The sequence below is a fragment of the Blennius ocellaris genome (genome assembly GCF_963422515.1).
Source record: "Blennius ocellaris genome assembly, chromosome: 3".
NCBI lineage: Eukaryota > Metazoa > Chordata > Actinopteri > Blenniiformes > Blenniidae > Blennius > Blennius ocellaris.
The window spans coordinates 33,638,402-33,659,422 of record NC_137652.1 but is presented as its reverse complement, the minus strand read 5'-3'; the positions used below and the strand labels follow the sequence as shown (position 1 = coordinate 33,659,422).

Genomic DNA, 21,021 nt, shown 5'->3' with positions numbered 1-21,021 from the left:
TGATGTGCGTGTGTAGCATCGTGGTGTGTGCGGTCCTGATGTGTGTGTGTAGCATCGATGTGTGTGTAGCATCGTGGTGTGTGCGGTCCTGATGTGTGTGTGTAGCATCGTGGTGTGTGTGGTCCTGATGTGTGTGTGTAGCATCGTTGTGTGTGTGGTCCTGATGTGTGTGTGTAGCATCGTGGTGTGTGTGGTCCTGATGTGTGTGTGTTGTGCTCAGTGTTCCACACAGCCCGCTCGGCAGCCCCCTGTGTGGTGTTCTTCGATGAGCTGGACTCTCTGGCTCCCAGCCGGGGACGCAGTGGAGACTCTGGAGGAGTGATGGACAGGTGAGACTGTTTCAGGTGTTGAACTCTGGAAGCAGCCTGGCTCATCAACCTGGATCTGGAGCAGAGCCTAAAGGAAACTAAAGGGCTCATAACTCAGGGTTATTGAAAACACAGGTGTTCAAACTCTCCCCACAGCCAGATGGTGTGTTGAGGTGCGCTGGTCTATCTTTTTGTCTTTATTTCAGGGTTGAAGGATCCTTCAACTTGTGTCCCACATTCATTGGTTCTTCTGTGGGAATATTGGACATTCTGGTCAAAGGTCCACTTATAAATAAATACAAAGATAAGCATTTAAACCAGGGGTTGGTAACTCGCAGCTCTTTCCTCGCTCTGCTGCAGCTTCTGGGGTGAGCTGATGAAGGTCCTTAGGGTTAGGGTTAACCCTTACCCTAACCCTTACCCTAACTGATGAAGGTCCTTAGGGTTAGGGTTAACCCTTACCCTAACTAATGAAGGTCCTTAGGGTTAGGGTTAACCCTTACCCTAACCCTAACCTTTCCCTAACTCTAACCCTTCTACAATGGTCCTTCATGCATTAACCCTCTGCCACAGACAGTGGTCCTTCATTCTTCTTCACTTCAGCACACACACACACACACACTTTTCACAGGGACCATAAAGTGTGAATGAAGCACGTAGTGGTTGTGTGTTCGCGTCCCGTCGTCTCACTGCTGGTTCCTTTCTAACATTTCTTCCTGTCAGAGTCGTTTCTCAGCTGCTGGCGGAGCTCGACGCCTTACAATTTACTGCTGGCGTCTTCGTGATCGGAGCTACAAACCGTCCTGACCTACTAGACCAGTCACTGCTGAGGCCTGGGAGGTCAGAGGTCTCACACACACACACACACACACACACACACACACACACACACACACACACACACACACACACACACACACACACAAAAGAAAATAGTTGGGACTTCGTAAAAATCCCTCAAAAACCTCAACCTCACTCCCTGACTGGTTGATTGATCACAGCTTGTATTGGGACATTCTGGCCCGTTGCATGTTTTACTGATGTAATGCAACTTCAGAAGTTTTACTTCTGTCAGTGTGTCTCAATATTCAATCCAATGTTTTTGATGAGCTTTCACTGCATTCTCTGTTTGGCTCCATTCACACTGCAAGTCTTGATGCTCAATTCCAATTTGTTGCTGGTATCTGAGTTTATGTTTGCGTGATCCATCACGTTACATTTTCAACACGGCCTCTGTCAGACTGCTGCATGAACTTGGTTGGACCCAACAGTTTCAGAAGACGCTGTTGATAGACATAAATCTGGACGCCACGCCAGTCAGCAGCAGGGTTGCCAGATGTGACTCACTGTTTCTAGGCCAAACGACTTAAACCATGTCCCTCAATATAAAAACAGCCCAAATCTCAGCCTGTGGAGAAATCATGTTAAAACCATAAAACTATTATATATGTCATAAACAACACGACACAAACATACAAAATAAATAACGCTTCAAGATAAGAGAATTTGGCAACCCAATTGGGGGATATCAGCCATATCTGGCACCGCTGGTCAGTTATTTTCAAGTGGTTGTTAAATAAGAGCGACAGAATCTAGACATGACAAAGCAAAGAAAGGGGGATGAGGAAAAAGAGAGCACATCTTTTAACATTTTGGCAGAGCTGCTTCCTCCACACTCTGACATGAGTCACACGTCAATGACGAAGCAGTCGATGGAGAAAAATGTCCGAATTGGTACCACATAGGAACTATGGAATCACAAGAGGGCCAAAATTAAAAGGAAATATAAAGAGAATTAATAATTAAATAGTAAAAAACAAATAGTTAAATTCTTTTTCTCTCTTGTCTTTGCTTATTCCACTTCATCAAGGCTTCTCCTGTTTTGTCTTTGTCTTCTCCATTTGCTTTTTGTCATTACATTTACTGGATGAGTCTGGAAAAGACAAAAGTAATACCATGCTAATCAGTGAGGGCTGTGGGCGGGGCTAATCAGCGCGTGCTGTGAGCGGGGCTAATCAGCGAGGGCTGTGGGCGGGGCTAGTTAGCGAGGGCTGTGGGCGGGGCTAGTCAGCGAGAGTTGTGGGCGGGGCTAGTCAGCGAGGGGATGTGGGCGGGGCTAATCAGCGAGGGATGTGGGCGGTGTTAGTCAGCGAGGGCTGTGGGCGGGGCTAATCAGCGAGGGCTGTGGGCGGGGCTAATCAGCTAGGGCTGTGGGCGGGGCTAATCAGCGAGGGCTGTGGGCGGGGCTAATCAGCGAGGGCTGTGGGCGGGGCTTCCTGTTCAGAGTTCCTCTCATACCGAATCACAACATTCCTGCTTGAAGGACGTCATGGTGAGCATTTTGTGTTCCTGCCAATAGATGACACTGTTGCGTTAAGAATAAGTTTGCAACATTTATTGTAGTTTTCCTTTCACATATTTCTTATTGTACAATATTGTAAATATCATTTCTTTGTTTTGTAACAAAAGTAGTTAGTTTGAATAAGAATCTGCTGGTTGTGTTAGTTTCTGGTGTAATGTGAGCGTGTCCCCTCATATTTATATTTGCGGGTTTGCCGATGAACAAGAGACATTTTGGACTTGAGAGGAAACATATATTGGGTGTGTGACTAAGGCATACAGTGTTTCTGTAGAAGCTCTTCTCAATTCCTCCACGTCCCTCATATTTAACTTTCCCTCTTTCACTTCAAATGAATGAGCCTCAGAGTTTCCTTCCTGCTGCTACACAGCCACTGCAAGCAGGAATGGTGTGATCAGGTATTGACGAGTCACCCTGAACAGGAAGCCCCGCCCACAGCCCCCTGCTGAGCTGTGGCTTGACTCAAGTACATGAAAAGACAAAAAGCAAATGGAAAAGACAAAGACAAAACAGGAGATGCATTGACAAGATGGAATCAGCAAAATAGGAGAATAATATGACTACTTTTGTATATTTTTTGTATTATTGATTCTCTTTACATTTCCACATTGATTTCCTTTTAATTTTGGCACTCCTATGATTTTATAAGGAACGAGGCCTGGTCTGTTTTGAAAACATGGGAATTGGAGTTTTCACACACAACAGGTCGGGTATGAGTCGATGTACTGGTTGGCCTTCCCCTGCAGTGTGAACGAGGCCTTTGATTGCTTGAAATTGTTGTTTGTTGTGGTGGAATGAGTTTGAGTTGAGTCGGTGAGGTTTGTCTCTGAAACTCTGGTGTCCCTGTAGGTTCGATAAGTTGGTTTATGTTGGAGTCAACAAGGATCGGGTCTCTCAGCTGCAGGTTCTCCAGGCCATACTCCGAAAGTAAGAGCAGACCTGTGCCTGAGGATCTTCACCTCATTCTTAATCAAAAAGACCAAGATGTAGCTGGTTGTGGTCTGACCTGACAGGTTCCAGCTGGACCCAGCTGTAGACCTGCAGGATCTGGTGAACCAGTGTCCTGCAGAGATGACGGGAGCGGATCTGTACGCTCTGAGTTCAGACGCCATGACGGCTGCCATCAAGAGAAAGATTTCTCTCATCAGCCAAGGTGAGAACACAAATGTCGTTGGTGAATTTATTGCCAGGATGTATCATTCAAAAAGCTGGGGCTACTTCATTTCAGGAATTTTGGACCTTCTTACACGATTCTGCTTCAACTTTCATAAAAGAAGAGTTACGAATAGGAAACCACAAGACCTTTACTGAAGTCTCTCTCTAAATTCTCTTCACTCTCAACTCTCTCCATACTGTCTCAACACTATGTTCTCTATACATACTCTCTTTATTTTAAAGTCTTTATACACTTTCTAAATTCTTTCCCGTCTCTAAAGTCTCTATACTCTCTCTAAGCTCACTACGCTTTTTTCCCTATAGTCGCTAAACTCTCACCATACCCCCTAAATTCTCTCTGGACCCTCTAATCTATATGCTCTAAACTAAACTGTACCAATAAACATTATTAATTGTGCCTGCCTCTGTAAGAGGCGTCGCACAATTATTACAATCCTGGGAAAGCGCCGTTTTTTAAAATTATTATTAGTTGTGCCTGCCTCTGTAAGAGGCGTCGCACAATTATTCCAATCCTGGGAAAACGCCGTTTTTTTTTTATATTATTCTTCCTCTGCCGCACAAAGATTGCCGGACTACTAGTCCCGCACCGTTTGGAGGACTACTAGTCCCGCACCGTTTGGAGTACGTAGACAAAAAGTATATCGCTACGTAGGGAATTATCGGGAATCCTGTGCATCCATTTGGATTATGGATATCGCAAACGGCTTCCGAACAACACGTAAAAAACGGCGATGATTTTTACATCCGCTTAACATGGGAGCCAAGAAAAAACAGAAAAAAAATCAATTGAAGTTTGTTCAATTGAGCTGAAATTTGGAGGGTGGCCTCATGGGGGTGCTGCGATCACGGCGCACTAGCTAATTAGCCGCCGCGCTAAGCTAATTGGCTCAGCATCTCAGAATGTGACGTAACTCCAGATTCCAGGTCAGCCACACCTGGGAGGTAACTTCTGCGCTTTTCAGGCAAGTCGCAGGTGTTAGCATCTCATGCTAACAAGTTTGTTCAAATGAGCTCAAATTTGGAGGGTGGACTCGTGCTGGCGCTGCGATCGAGAATCACTAGCTAATGACATGGTTTCCACGTACTTAAATCGCTGGTGTTAGCATCGCATGCTAACAAGTTTGTTTAAATGAGCTGAAATTTGGAGGGTGGCCTCGTGGTGGCGCTGCGATCGAGAATTACTAGCTGACCACATGGTTTCCACGCACTTAAATCGGTGTTAGCTGTTAGCATCGCATGCTAAAAAGTTTGTTCAAATGAGCTGAAATTTAGAGTGTAGACTCGCGCTGGCGCTGCGATCGAGAATCACTAGCTAATGACATGGTTTCCACGTATTTTTCACACTGCCGCGGCCTCGCTCGGCAGCACAGGTGGCAGGCACAATAAAATTTCCGCGGGAATTTTCTAGTTCTCTTTACACTTTAAAGGTGTGTGATATACTATATATAGTCTACGACAGTGTTTTTCAACCTTTTTGAGCCAAGGCACACTTTTTTGTTTGGAAAACTCTGGAGGCACACCACCACCTGAAAATGTTAAAATGGTAAACTCTGTAGCCTCTATTAACAATATAAAGTCTTTCTCATCCAAGTTTTATCAACAGGAATCCAATTTTATTCCAATACAGAATAAAAGCATTTCCCAATTTTTTATTTTTTTAAATTTGTACTCACTCTGTGAAACCTGGACCTGATGGATGAAGAGCTGAGATCCTGGTTTTCAAAAACTTCTCCATCACTGTCACTGACACAGTACTTTGATACAAGATGGTAGCAGGAGGTGGAGATGAACCACACTGACGTCTGTCACTTTAAATTTCACCGGCAAAGTTCTGTGCTGCCCTCTAGTGGTGAAGACTATGCATACATGATTACTCTTCAACACACTGCTCTCACTGCTGACAGCGGCTGTGAGAGGAAATGATTTTTAGAAAAAATGTGAAATTGGATACTTTGGCACGGCTCACCTGACGAGATCTCGGGGAACCCCAGTGTGCCGCGGAGCAGTGGTTGAACAACACTGGTCTACGATATTCATGTGTATGATGTGGCTCGTTGCACTACCACAGTCATGGGGGTTGGCAATACAGTAAAAATATATCACAATTTTGTCACGATTCTTTGTTGCATTGATTTTTTAGATCAATTTGCCAGTTTCTGAACAGTGCAGCCAAATCATTCCCCAATGTTGAACAGCCCCACCAGAAAAAAACAAGACAATTTAGGCCAAAGAATCTTATTGAATATATTTGAATATATATGATTTGTGCAATTTTACCAAAATGTGCAAATAACGTAAATATACTCCAATGTAAACAACACTGACAAATAGCTTGTAGAATAGAATCAAATAAAAATGCAAATTAACTAACTGAGGTTATTTCATTTCATTACACTTTTTATTATGAACCTGCTCAAATTAAAATATCCAAATCAACAGTGCACACTAATAAACCAAAGATTTTTAACCAATCAGTGATTTAGTAACAGTAAAATAGAATCATTTTGCATGTCCAAAAAGGAGTGGGAAGTAGTATAACTTATTAAATCCTACCCCTCCACCGTGAATAAATATTGTATGTTAGCACTATTATATTTGGGCTAATTATCTATTGAAAAGGTATAAATACATTACGCATTTTTAAATAATATAATTATACATCATGTATGAAATGTAATGTTGATTTATGGTTGGTTATTAGCATTTCAATTACTGTAAGTAATAGATTACTGAAAGTAATAAATCACTGGAAGTAATTTATGAAAAATGTAAAAATCTTCAAAAATAATTTATTTATGAAAAATGTAATAAATTGATTATTTATCAAATAATAATAGAATTGGGGCACCACCAGCTAAGCTGGAAATAGCTAATACCAAAATGTCAGTCTCGTTTGTAAAAAGGGTTATTTAAGTTAATATTCCTGTGTAAAATAAAACAATCTTAAATAACAAGGAAGGTGTGAGATTCAAGCACAGACTGATACCAACCAGTGAATTATCAACAATAATTACCAGGAATCCATCAATTCAGCTAACAGGTGTTTATTCACAAAAATGTATTATTTCATAAATAATTCATAAATCAGCTCATAAACCAACACAATCAAGCAACAAACGTCATCAAACACTGAGATCTAATCTACTGAACAGCAACACTATGTACAAAGAAAGAGGGTGTGTGTGTGTGTGTGTGTGTGTGTGTGTGTGTGTGTGTGTGTGTGTGTGTGTATGTGTGTGTGTGTGTGTGTGTGTGTGTGTGTGTGTGTGTGTATGTGTGTGTGTGTGTGTGTGTGTGTGTGTGTGTGTGTGTGTGTGTGTGTGTGTGTGTGTGTGTGTGTGTGTGTGTGTGTGTGTGTGTGTGAGATGACCACGAGTGTCCACCAGGTGGCGGTGGACCCTGGGGGGTCAGTGTGAGACGTGGGGGGCCGCTGGTTGGAAGGCAGTTTGACCAAGTTAGAATTCCCGGCCGGGTTTGACCAATGGTTTGTTGGAAGGAGGAGCCCTGCAGCCCCCCCACCAGAGGGGGGCGGTCCAGAGCATCAAGGAGCCCTGCAGCCCCCCCACCAGAGGGGGGCGGTCCAGAGCATCAAGGAGCCCTGCAGCCCCCCCACCAGAGGGGGGCGGTCCAGAGCATCAAGGTCTTCGTCTTGCAGGACCTGCTGACACTCCAGCCACAGGAGGTCTAGCATGGTCTCATTAGGAGGAACCCAGAGCCTACCACACCAGCATCTGGTCTCACCAGGGGTCTGAGGACCTCATCTCAGTACCTCATGGTGGTCTCACCAGGGGTCTGAGGACCTCATCTCAGTACCTAATGGTGGTCTCACCAGGGGTCTGAGGACCTCATCTCAGTACCTAATGGTGGTCTCACCAGGGGTCTGAGGACCTCATCTCAGTACCTAATGGTGGTCTCACCAGGGGTCTGAGGACCTCATCTCAGTACCTAATGGTGGTCTCACCAGGGGTCTGAGGACCTCATCTCAGTACCTAATGGTGGTCTCACCAGGGGTCTGAGGACCACATCTCAGTACCTCATGGTGGTCTCACCAGGGGTCTGAGGACCTCATCTCAGTACCTCATAGTGGTCTCACCAGGGGTCTGAGGACCTCATCTCAGTACCTAATGGTGGTCTCACCAGGGGTCTGAGGACCTCATCCCAGTACTAATGGTCTCACCAGGGGTCTGAGGACCTCATCTCAGTACCTAATGGTGGTCTCACCAGGGGTCTGAGGACCACATCTCAGTACCTCATGGTGGTCTCACCAGGGGTCTGAGGACCTCATCTCAGTACCTCATAGTGGTCTCACCAGGGGTCTGAGGACCTCATCTCAGTACCTAATGGTGGTCTCACCAGGGGTCTGAGGACCTCATCTCAGTACCTAATGGTGGTCTCACCAGGGGTCTGAGGACCTCATCTCAGTACCTGATGGTCTCACCAGGGGTCTGAGGACCTCATCTCAGTACCTCATAGTGGTCTCACCAGGGGTCTGAGGACCTCATCTCAGTACCTAATGGTCTCACCAGGGGTCTGAGGACCTCATCTCAGTACCTAATGGTGGTCTCACCAGTGGTCTGTGGACCTCATCTCAGTACCTAATGGTGGTCTCACCAGGGGTCTGAGGACCTCATCTCAGTACCTAATGGTGGTCTCACCAGGGGTCTGAGGACCTCATCTCAGTACCTAATGGTGGTCTCACCAGGGGTCTGAGGACCTCATCTCAGTACCTAATGGTGGTCTCACCAGGGGTCTGAGGACCTCATCTCAGTACCTAATGGTGGTCTCACCAGGGGTCTGAGGACCTCATCTCAGTACCTGATGGTCTCACCAGGGGTCTGAGGACCTCATCTCAGTACCTAATGGTGGTCTCACCAGGGGTCTGAGGACCTCATCTCAGTACCTAATGGTGGTCTCACCAGGGGTCTGAGGACCTCATCTCAGTACCTAATGGTGGTCTCACCAGGGGTCTGAGGACCACATCTCAGTACCTCATGGTGGTCTCACCAGGGGTCTGAGGACCTCATCTCAGTACCTCATAGTGGTCTCACCAGGGGTCTGAGGACCTCATCTCAGTACCTAATGGTGGTCTCACCAGGGGTCTGAGGACCTCATCCCAGTACTAATGGTCTCACCAGGGGTCTGAGGACCTCATCTCAGTACCTAATGGTGGTCTCACCAGGGGTCTGAGGACCTCATCTCAGTACCTAATGGTGGTCTCACCAGGGGTCTGAGGACCTCATCTCAGTACCTGATGGTCTCACCAGGGGTCTGAGGACCTCATCTCAGTACCTCATAGTGGTCTCACCAGGGGTCTGAGGACCTCATCTCAGTACCTCATGGTGGTCTCACCAGGGGTCTGAGGACCTCATCTCAGTACCTAATGGTCTCACCAGGGGTCTGAGGACCTCATCTCAGTACCTAATGGTGGTCTCACCAGTGGTCTGTGGACCTCATCTCAGTACCTGATGGTCTCACCAGGGGTCTGAGGACCTCATCTCAGTACCTGATGGTCTCACCAGGGGTCTGTGGACCTCATCTCAGTACCTGATGGTCTCACCAGGGGTCTGAGGACCTCATCTCAGTACCTAATGGTGGTCTCACCAGGGGTCTGAGGACCTCATCTCAGTACCTAATGGTGGTCTCACCAGGGGTCTGAGGACCTCATCTCAGTACCTAATGGTGGTCTCACCAGGGGTCTGAGGACCTCATCTCAGTACCTGATGGTGGTCTTACCAGGGGTCTGAGGACCTCATCTCAGTACCTAATGGTGGTCTCACCAGGGGTCTGAGGACCTCATCTCAGTACCTGATGGTCTCACCAGGGGTCTGAGGACCTCATCTCAGTACCTATTGGTGGTCTCACCAGGGGTCTGAGGACCTCATCTCAGTACCTAATGGTGGTCTCACCAGGGGTCTGAGGACCTCATCTCAGTACCTGATGGTCTCACCAGGGGTCTGAGGACCTCATCTCAGTACCTAATGGTGGTCTCACCAGGGGTCTGAGGACCTCATCTCAGTACCTAATGGTCTCACCAGGGGTCTGAGGACTTCATCTCAGTACCTAATGGTGGTCTCACCAGGGGTCTGAGGACCTCATCTCAGTACCTAATGGTGGTCTCACCAGGGGTCTGAGGACCTCATCTCAGTACCTAATGTGGTCTCACCAGGGGTCTGAGGACCTCATCTCAGTACCTAATGGTGGTCTCACCAGGGGTCTGAGGACCTCATCTCAGTACCTAATGGTGGTCTCACCAGGGGTCTGAGGACCTCATCTCAGTACCTGATGGTCTCACCAGGGGTCTGAGGACCTCATCTCAGTACCTCATAGTGGTCTCACCAGGGGTCTGAGGACCTCATCTCAGTACCTCATGGTGGTCTCACCAGGGGTCTGAGGACCTCATCTCAGTACCTAATGGTCTCACCAGGGGTCTGAGGACCTCATCTCAGTACCTAATGGTGGTCTCACCAGTGGTCTGTGGACCTCATCTCAGTACCTGATGGTCTCACCAGGGGTCTGAGGACCTCATCTCAGTACCTGATGGTCTCACCAGGGGTCTGTGGACCTCATCTCAGTACCTGATGGTCTCACCAGGGGTCTGAGGACCTCATCTCAGTACCTAATGGTGGTCTCACCAGGGGTCTGAGGACCTCATCTCAGTACCTAATGGTGGTCTCACCAGGGGTCTGAGGACCTCATCTCAGTACCTAATGGTGGTCTCACCAGGGGTCTGAGGACCTCATCTCAGTACCTAATGGTGGTCTCACCAGGGGTCTGAGGACCTCATCTCAGTACCTGATGGTGGTCTTACCAGGGGTCTGAGGACCTCATCTCAGTACCTAATGGTGGTCTCACCAGGGGTCTGAGGACCTCATCTCAGTACCTGATGGTCTCACCAGGGGTCTGAGGACCTCATCTCAGTACCTAATGGTGGTCTCACCAGGGGTCTGAGGACCTCATCTCAGTACCTAATGGTGGTCTCACCAGGGGTCTGAGGACCTCATCTCAGTACCTAATGGTGGTCTCACCAGGGGTCTGAGGACCTCATCTCAGTACCTGATGGTCTCACCAGGGGTCTGAGGACCTCATCTCAGTACCTAATGGTCTCACCAGGGGTCTGAGGACTTCATCTCAGTACCTAATGGTGGTCTCACCAGGGGTCTGAGGACCTCATCTCAGTACCTGATGGTCTCACCAGGGGTCTGAGGACCTCATCTCAGTACCTGATGGTCTCACCAGGGGTCTGAGGACCTCATCTCAGTACCTCATGGTGGTCTCACCAGGGGTCTGAGGACCTCATCTCAGTACCTCATGGTGGTCTTACCAGGGGTCTGAGGACCTCATCTCAGTACCTCATGGTGGTCTCACCAGGGGTCTGAGGACCTCATCTCAGTACCTCATGGTGGTCTCACGAGGGGTCTGAGGACCTCATCCCAGTACCTAATGGTCTCACCAGGGGTCTGAGGACCTCATCTCAGTACCTCATGGTGGTCTCACCAGGGGTCTGAGGACCTCATCTCAGTACCTAATGGTCTCACCAGGGGTCTGAGGACCTCATCTCAGTACCTGATGGTCTCACCAGGGGTCTGAGGACCTCATCACAGTACCTAATGGTCTCACCAGGGGTCTGAGGACCTCATCTCAGTACCTGATGGTCTCACCAGGGGTCTGAGGACCTCATCTCAGTACCTCATGGTGGTCTCACCAGGGGTCTGAGGACCTCATCTCAGTACCTAATGGTGGTCTTACCAGGGGTCTGAGGACCTCATCTCAGTACCTGATGGTCTCACCAGGGGTCTGAGGACCTCATCTCAGTACCTCATGGTGGTCTTACCAGGGGTCTGAGGACCTCATCTCAGTACCTAATGTGGTCTCACCAGGGGTCTGAGGACCTCATCTCAGTACCTAATGGTGGTCTCACCAGGGGTCTGAGGACCTCATCTCAGTACCTAATGATCTCACCAGGGGTCTGAGGACCTCATCTCAGTACCTAATGGTCTCACCAGGGGTCTGAGGACCTCATCTCAGTACTTAATGTGGTCTCACCAGGGGTCTGAGGACCTCATCTCAGTACCTGATGGTCTCACCAGGGGTCTGAGGACCTCATCTCAGTACCTGATGGTCTCACCAGGGGTCTGAGGACCTCATCTCAGTACTTAATGTGGTCTCACCAGGGGTCTGAGGACCTCATCTCAGTACCTCATGGTGGTCTCACCAGGGGTCTGAGGACCTCATCTCAGTACTTAATGTGGTCTCACCAGGGGTCTGAGGACCTCATCTCAGTACCTGATGGTCTCACCAGGGGTCTGAGGACCTCATCTCAGTACCTCATGGTGGTCTCACCAGGGGTCTGAGGACCTCATCTCAGTACCTCATGGTGGTCTCACCAGGGGTCTGAGGACCTCATCTCAGTACCTGATGGTCTCACCAGGGGTCTGAGGACCTCATCTCAGTACCTCATGGTGGTCTCACCAGGGGTCTGAGGACCTCATCTCAGTACTTAATGTGGTCTCACCAGGGGTCTGAGGACCTCATCTCAGTACCTCATGGTGGTCTCACCAGGGGTCTGAGGACCTCATCTCAGTGCCTCATGGTGGTCTCACCAGGGGTCTGAGGACCTCATCTCAGTACTTAATGTGGTCTCACCAGGGGTCTGAGGACCTCATCTCAGTACCTCATGGTGGTCTCACCAGGGGTCTGAGGACCTCATCTCAGTACCTAAAGCCCCGTCTCCACCGCACAGAAAGTACCGGCCTAGACGGGTCTAAACCGCTCCGGTTCGCGTGTCATGACAGGAATGCGGTCTAAACCGCTCCAGACCGCTCCAAAGGCGACTGCTTTCCCGCTCCCCTTCCGTCGGGGTACCAGGACCACGGAACGGGTCTGAGTTTGAGCTGCTGTCTGCTGATTGGTCAGTGATTTACGACACGCCCTCAATATGTTAATGTGTCAGCTGGATGAATCCTCTGTCAGTGTGGTCAGCTGTGCTCTGGTTGTTTTTATTTTCATTTTCTTTTCTTTGCTGCTCAACTTTAGTGTTTGTGGTGAAACAGCGACTTGAGGCAGGGGGAGACCGGGGGAGGGACTTTGCATCACGTTGGAGCTTCCTGTTAGCAGCATAGCTCGCCGTGGCGTGGATGTGCGTCCAGGACACAGGAGTCTGGAGCTCTCGTCTCCGGTGCTGGCCGCGCTCCGGCAGCTCCGCTTCCCAGAGGCAGTCAGCGTTCTGTTCAGCCATTCAGTGGCGCTTTATCGCGGGGACGGACCGCGACAGCGAGGAAGAGGAGCTCGGAGCTCGGCGCCTCCGTGTTCCGGCGCTGCGCTGTGCGGTGCTGCGCGGCGCGGCGCTGCGGCGCCGGAGTGGAGAACCTCCTGTGTTTGAGCAGAAAGCTCAGACTCCCCTGTCTGTGCCTCAGACAACCGGGGGGAACGCTCCGGCCACTTGCCCCACACCCCAGCGCTCGAGTGCGGGGCAAGTCGCTGGCCAAGCGGCCGAGCGACTCGCTCTCTCAAAACAAACACAGAAGTTGCGCTGCAGCTCTCCACTGCAAAAAATGACTGCTGCAAAAAGTAACTTTTTTTTTTTTTCCGCTGCAAAAAATAACAGTGCAAAGTGGAGAATTTAAACAACAGAGGATTCATAAGATCTACATCTGACGACGTTCTTTTCTGTTATAATGTCACATTTCTGCGGAGCTCATAAGCCCCGCCCACTTTTCATGCTCCTCTCTGCAGTGGAGACACGACCCAAAATTTCGGTCGGGGTCTCTATTCCGTACCGCTCCGCTCCGTCCCGGCACTTGTGTGCGGTGGAGACGGGGCTTAATGGTGGTCTCACCAGGGGTCTGAGGACCTTATCTCAGTACCTAATGGTGGTCTCACCAGGGGTCTGATGGTACACTACAGTGAAGCACCACCAGCATTCATCATGGTCTCATGGTAACACTACAGTGAAGCACCACCAGCATTAGACGTGAGCAGAACATCAGGCAGAGAGCAGAGGAAGTGAGAAGAGGTGTGAGGAACCTCCAGAACCTCCTTTATTGAGCCTCTCATTTCCTCCTGTGGTCTTTTCCATTTGCACAGCAGGTGAAACTGATGGTCAGTCATGTTTCTTCCTGAGTGACACTTTGATTTCACACAAGTGTGACTGACTTGGAGTTCATTGTGTTGTTTAAGTTCCCTTTATTGTTTTGAGCAGTGCACAACTGTGATTATGGAATGATATTATGGGAAATATAATAGGATGTCTATGTCTATAGACATAGACATCCTACATCCTACACAGTAGTTATGACGATGTCTCGTTAACTACTTTACCTGAACAAGAACGAATGTCGAGGGACCAGTAGTCTGTGTGTCAGCATAGAGCTACAACACATAGACTGTGTAACGTACGGTTCTTCCAGTTCTCTGCCTTGTCAGATCGTCACTACGTTCTAGTCCTTCATCATCTAGTCTGGCCATGTTAGATTTCCTTTCCTTTACACGCTCATTGTGGTGGCTCTTGGTCTGAAGCCGCTGGGGGGCGTGCACTCTGCCGCTGGGGGGCTGGGGGCCGTGCACTCTGCCGCTGGGGGGCTGGGGGGCGTGCACTCTGCCGCTGGGGGGCTGGGGGGCTGGGGGGCGTGCACTCTGCCGCTGGGGGGCTGGGGGCCGTGCACTCTGCCGCTGGGGGGCTGGGGGGCTGGGGGGCGTGCACTCTGCCGCTGGGGGGCTGGGGGGCGTGCACTCTGCCGCTGGGGGGCTGGGGGGCCGGGGGCGTGCACTCTGCCACTGGGGGGCTGGGGGGCTGGGAGCAACCCTCTCTCACCTGTCCAGAAGCTAAAGGTTGTTCTTCCCATCAGGCCTGGACTCCGAGAAGCCCCCCCTCCTCCTCACCCCCCAGGACTTCTCCTCGGCCTTGGAAGCCTTCAGGCCGTCAGTCTCCAGCCAGGAGCTGCTGAGATACCAGAGCCTCCAGCAGAGAGTGGAGGAGGAGGAGCAGGAGCAGGAGCAGGAGCAGGAGGAGGAGGAGGAGGAGGACTAGGACGAGGAGGAGGAGGAGGACGACGACGACGACGACGAGAAGGAGGAGGAGGAGGCAGCTCCTCGCCCCTCCTGACACACAGTGTCACACACTAACACACAGTGACACACACTGACACACACTCACACACTGACACACACTGACACACACTGACACACACTGACACACACTCACACACTGACACACACTGACACACACTCACACACTGACACACACTGACACACACTGACACACACTCACACACTGACACACACTCACACACACTGACACACACTGACACACTGACACACACTGACACACACTGACACACTAACACACACTAACACACAGTGACACACACTAACACACACTGACACACTGACACACACACACACTGACACACTGACACACACACACACTCACACACTGACACACTGACACACACTAACACACTGACACACACTGACACACACTAACACACACTGACACACTGACACACACTGACACACACTGACACACACTGACACACACTGACACACACTAACACACACTCACACACACTCGCACACACTGGCACACAGTGACACACACTGACACACACTCACACACACTGGCACACTGACACACACTGACACACACTGACACACACTCACACACTGACACACACTGACACACACTAACACACACTGACACACTGACACACACTGACACACACTGACACACACTAACACACACTCACACACACTCGCACACACTGGCACACAGTGACACACACTGACACACACTCACACACACTGGCACACTGACACACACTGACACACTGACACACACTATCACACACACTGACACACACTGACACACAGTGACACACACTAACACACACTGACACACACTAACACACAGTGACACACACTCACACACACTGGCACACACTGACACACACTGACACACACTCACACACACTGACACACACTGACACACACTGACACACACTCACACACTGACACACACTCACACACACTGACACACACTGACACACTGACACACACTGACACACACTGACACACTAACACACACTAACACACAGTGACACACACTAACACACACTGACACACTGACACACACACACACTGACACACTAACACACGCTGACACACACTCACACACTGACACACTGACACACACTAACACACTGACACACACTGACACACACTAACACACACTGACACACACTGACACACACTAACACACACTCACACACACTCGCACACACTGGCACACAGTGACACACACTGACACACACTCACACACACTGGCACACTGACACACACTGACACACACTGACACACACTCACACACTGACACACACTGACACACACTAACACACACTGACACACTGACACACACTGACACACACTGACACACACTAACACACACTCACACACACTCGCACACACTGGCACACAGTGACACACACTGACACACACTCACACACACTGGCACACTGACACACACTGACACACTGACACACACTATCACACACACTGACACACACTGACACACAGTGACACACACTAACACACACTGACACACACTAACACACAGTGACACACACTCACACACACTGGCACACACTGACACACACTAACACACAGTGACACACACTAACACACACTGACACACTGACACACACACACACTGACACACTAACACACGCTGACACACACTCACACACTGACACACTGACACACACTAACACACTGACACACACTGACACACACTAACACACACTGACACACACTGACACACACTAACACACACTCACACACACTCGCACACACTGGCACACTGACACACACTGACACACACTGACACACACTCACACACTGACACACACTGACACACACTAACACACACTGACACACTGACACACACTGACACACACTGACACACACTAACACACACTCACACACACTCGCACACACTGGCACACAGTGACACACACTGACACACACTCACACACACTGGCACACTGACACACACTGACACACTGACACACACTATCACACACACTGACACACACTGACACACAGTGACACACACTAACACACACTGACACACACTAACACACAGTGACACACACTCACACACACTGGCACACACTGACACACACTAACACACAGTGACACACACTCACACACACTGGCACACTGACACACACTGGCACACACTGACACACACTGACACACACTAACACACAGTGACACACACTGACACACACTGACACACACTAACACACACTGACACACAGTGACACACACTGACACACTGACACACACTGACACACTGACACACACTGACACACTGAAACACACTCACACACACTGACACACACTGACACACTGACACACACTGACACACTGACACACACTAACACACTGACACACACTGACACACACTGACACACTGACACACACTCACACACTAACACACACTGACACACACTAACACACACTGACACACTGACACACACTGACACACACTGACACACACTAACACACACTCACACACACTCGCACACACTGGCACACAGTGACACACACTGACACACACTGACACACTGACACACACTATCACACACACTGACACACACTGACACACAGTGACACACACTAACACACACTGACACACACTAACACACAGTGACACACACTAACACACAGTGACACACACTAACACACAGTGACACACACTGGCACACACTGACACACACTGACACACAGTGACACACACTGACACACACTGACACACACTAACACACACTGACACACACTAACACACACTGACACACACTGACACACACTGACACACACTGACACACTGACACACACTCACACACTCACACACTAACACACACTGACACACACTAACACACACTGACACACACTAACACACACTAACACACTAACACACACTGACACACACTGACACACACTGACACACTGACACACACTCACACACTCACACACTAACACACACTGACACACACTAACACACACTGACACACACTAACACACACTGACACACACTGACACACACTGACACACACTGACACACACTGACACACTGACACACACTCACACACTAACACACACTGACACACACTAACACACACTGACACACTGACACACACTGACACACTGACACACACTCACACACACTGACACACACTGACACACACTAACACACTGACACACACTGACACACACTGACACACTAACACACACTGACACACACTAACACACACTGACACACACTGACACACACTGACACACTGACACACACTCACACACTAACACACACTGACACACACTAACACACACTGACACACTGACACACACTGACACACTGACACACACTCACACACACTGACACACACTGACACACACTAACACACTGACACACACTGACACACACTGACACACTAACACACACTGACACACACTAACACACACTGACACACACTGACACACACTGACACACTGACACACACTCACACACTGTTTCCAGCTCGTCCCTCCAGTCCCAGCTGTGATTGACAGTGAAGTAATGAGGACACGTGGAGAATGATGAGTGATGACACAAATGGTGATGACTGTGAACAAGTAGGTGTTTTATATGTGGACCATTCGTGTCATTTCATTTCAGAGGTTCAATGGTATTTTGGTTTAATGTCAAACATCACAAACCAGCTATGTTGTAAAGTAAAATAAAATAAAATCTCTGCATTAAAAAAAAAAAAGTTCTGTTTTCTTGTGTGGTTTTGCAGGTTTTTCACAACATGCTGTCTGTGCTGCAGAACATGTTTTGCACTTCATCAGGCCGGGATGTGCATGTGCTACCGGCGGTGCAGCTCTCACCTCACAACCCCTGTCTGTGGAGTTTGCATGTTCTCCCTGTCCACCCCTCCAGGCACTCCGGCTTCCTCCCACAGTCCACAACACGTGTACAACGAGACGGCAGTGTGACTTGTCAGCAGAGAAATGACCTGCAGCAGGTGGTGGGATGGCAAAGCCCCTCCATCATCTGTTACTGTGGAAGAAGAAAGAACCCAAAGAACTTCTGCCTCGACTTGCCAAACACCCCGACTCCCAATAACCACCCACTCCCTCAGTTCTGTGTTTCACCAATCATTTATTCTCCAATACAGTTTGACTTCTTTTCAAATCGTGTTGTATGGCCAGCGGAGAGCGGCCCAACAAGACTCAAGAGTTCATTTCTGAGAAATAGTCTGTTTTACTGAAAACAACAGTCCACTTCATCCAAGGAAAAGCTGCTTTCTCCTTTAGCATCATCTTGAGTTCAAATACGATCATATCAGTCTGTAAAGCACATTATGACATCACAGTAATTTATTCAGATAGTAATTATAACTTTGACTTCACACTATTCAGTGTTGTAATCATTCTTCCTAATGAAAGGACCTTTTTTATACAGCGTTATATTTTATGTCAATTGAGAGTAATAGATTATAATGTAACAGTCTGAAACTTTTATCACCCAAACACATCACCAGCCTTGAATTTCTGAAGTTTGAGAGCGATTCTCTGTCACTGAGACCTTGTTTCTTATCAGGCTCCAACAACTTCATGTGAAGCTTGTTTTTTCAAGAAAACATTGAACAGAGTCGTAAGTATGGCTGCAACTTCAAACAAACGCAATGCAAAGAAAGGTTTTTTTACAAAAACCATCTCAATAAAAGGAAAAGGAGGAAACACATCAAAGAAACATAAAATGAGATTTGAGCCTTCTACTGTTGAGTTTCAGTGAGTCACTGTAGCGTCCAGTCTGTCCTCAACCCATTTCACCATCCTCATTCACCCATGTTGTTTGTTCCTCTTTTGGAAAGACAAAGTCTTGATTGTAGATTTCAAACATGCAGCCCGTCGGTCAATTTGGGTCTTCAATCAGGCCACATAATGGTAATGCAAAGTAAAAGTTACAATCAAGACATCAACTTCAATTTGTCAAGAGAAAGGCTTTGAGGCAGTGAACGCTGGCCATGGTTTCCCTCGAGGAACTCCATCAGCATCCGTCCACAAAGTGACAACATGAACGCTGCAGGAACCGGGATTAGGGCTCTTCACTCGTAGCTGATGTGGTGTAGCTGTGAGAGCTAGCTTATGGATAACCTGTTAGATTGGAGATTTTGTTTGTTCATCGGTGAAGTTGTAAACCTGGGAGAGCAATTAGATGCTATTTCAACATGTAGGCAATCCACCTTTGATTCTTAGTTGTGGCAGGAAGAGAAAATGAGTCAGATCTACAGTGAAAGCTGCAAAACGTTACTGTGTCGCTGGAGAGACGCTGAAGTCACTCCTTATAGGTTGTTTAGAATGTACTCACTGGTATTTTGAGCTTCTTTGGTCTGACCTAATGAGACCCAGACACACTGAGTGGGACCTGGACAGGACACGCTCACACAGCTTGCTTTGCTTGCTTCCTTTAGTCAATCTTTCTGTAGCACCATACAGACACATGTTTGAGAGGACATTGTGCAGCACATTCTGTTGTCTGAAATTTGAAGAAAAAAGGTACTAACTGTACCTTTAGATTTGACCCAAAGTTTGTGTATGTGTCATAAAGGCGTTCTTCCACCTCAGGATCTCGACGGCCATTTTACCATTCATTTGTGTCAGTTCACTTTTTTGTTGACGACCGACATCACGTGTTTTTGGTTCATGCTGAATGTGTGAATGTTGGTGTTCTTTGTGTTTGTTGTCATGTTGAGATCTGTCTTGTGTGAAAGTGAGCCGGATAAAGTTCAGATCCAACAGCAGAATGTGAGAAATGATCTGGTGTCCGCTGCTTTGAAGTCCCGTCTGAGAAAGAAAGGGACAGTTGGGTTTCTTCTACAATCTGTTATTTGATAGGAACAATACACATGCCAGTCCAGAGCTAAAACAGATGCATATTTGAAGAAGAAGAGGGGCTGTTAGTCCGGGTCTGGGTTGGATCTGGATCAGTCCGGGGGTCTCAGTCTCTGTGGTTTGTTCTTTGGCTTCATTCTGTTGGCTTGTTCTTGGATTTCAGTACATGGCTGGAGCTCAGATTCAACGCACAGGCCTTCTTTGACTTTGTTTCCCAAATCTAGCACACAGATCCTCTCAGTG

The 21,021-nt window shown here is 48.5% G+C and overlaps 1 protein-coding gene across 1 annotated transcript in view; it reads left to right on the top strand.

Moving 5' to 3' along the window:
• Positions 1 to 17,945, top strand: part of pex6 (peroxisomal biogenesis factor 6) — a gene marked incomplete at its 5' end in the record, with an annotated part of 83,150 nt that extends 65,205 nt beyond the window's left edge. The window contains 5 exons of the mRNA XM_080516866.1: positions 221 to 329; positions 1,032 to 1,148; positions 3,517 to 3,594; positions 3,681 to 3,820; positions 14,688 to 17,945. Coding sequence (XP_080372992.1) covers positions 221 to 329; positions 1,032 to 1,148; positions 3,517 to 3,594; positions 3,681 to 3,820; positions 14,688 to 14,869 — 626 coding nt within the window. The 3' untranslated portion in view covers positions 14,870 to 17,945. The remainder of the gene's footprint in view (positions 1 to 220; positions 330 to 1,031; positions 1,149 to 3,516; positions 3,595 to 3,680; positions 3,821 to 14,687) is intronic.
• Between the last annotated feature and the right edge of the window lie 3,076 nt (positions 17,946 to 21,021).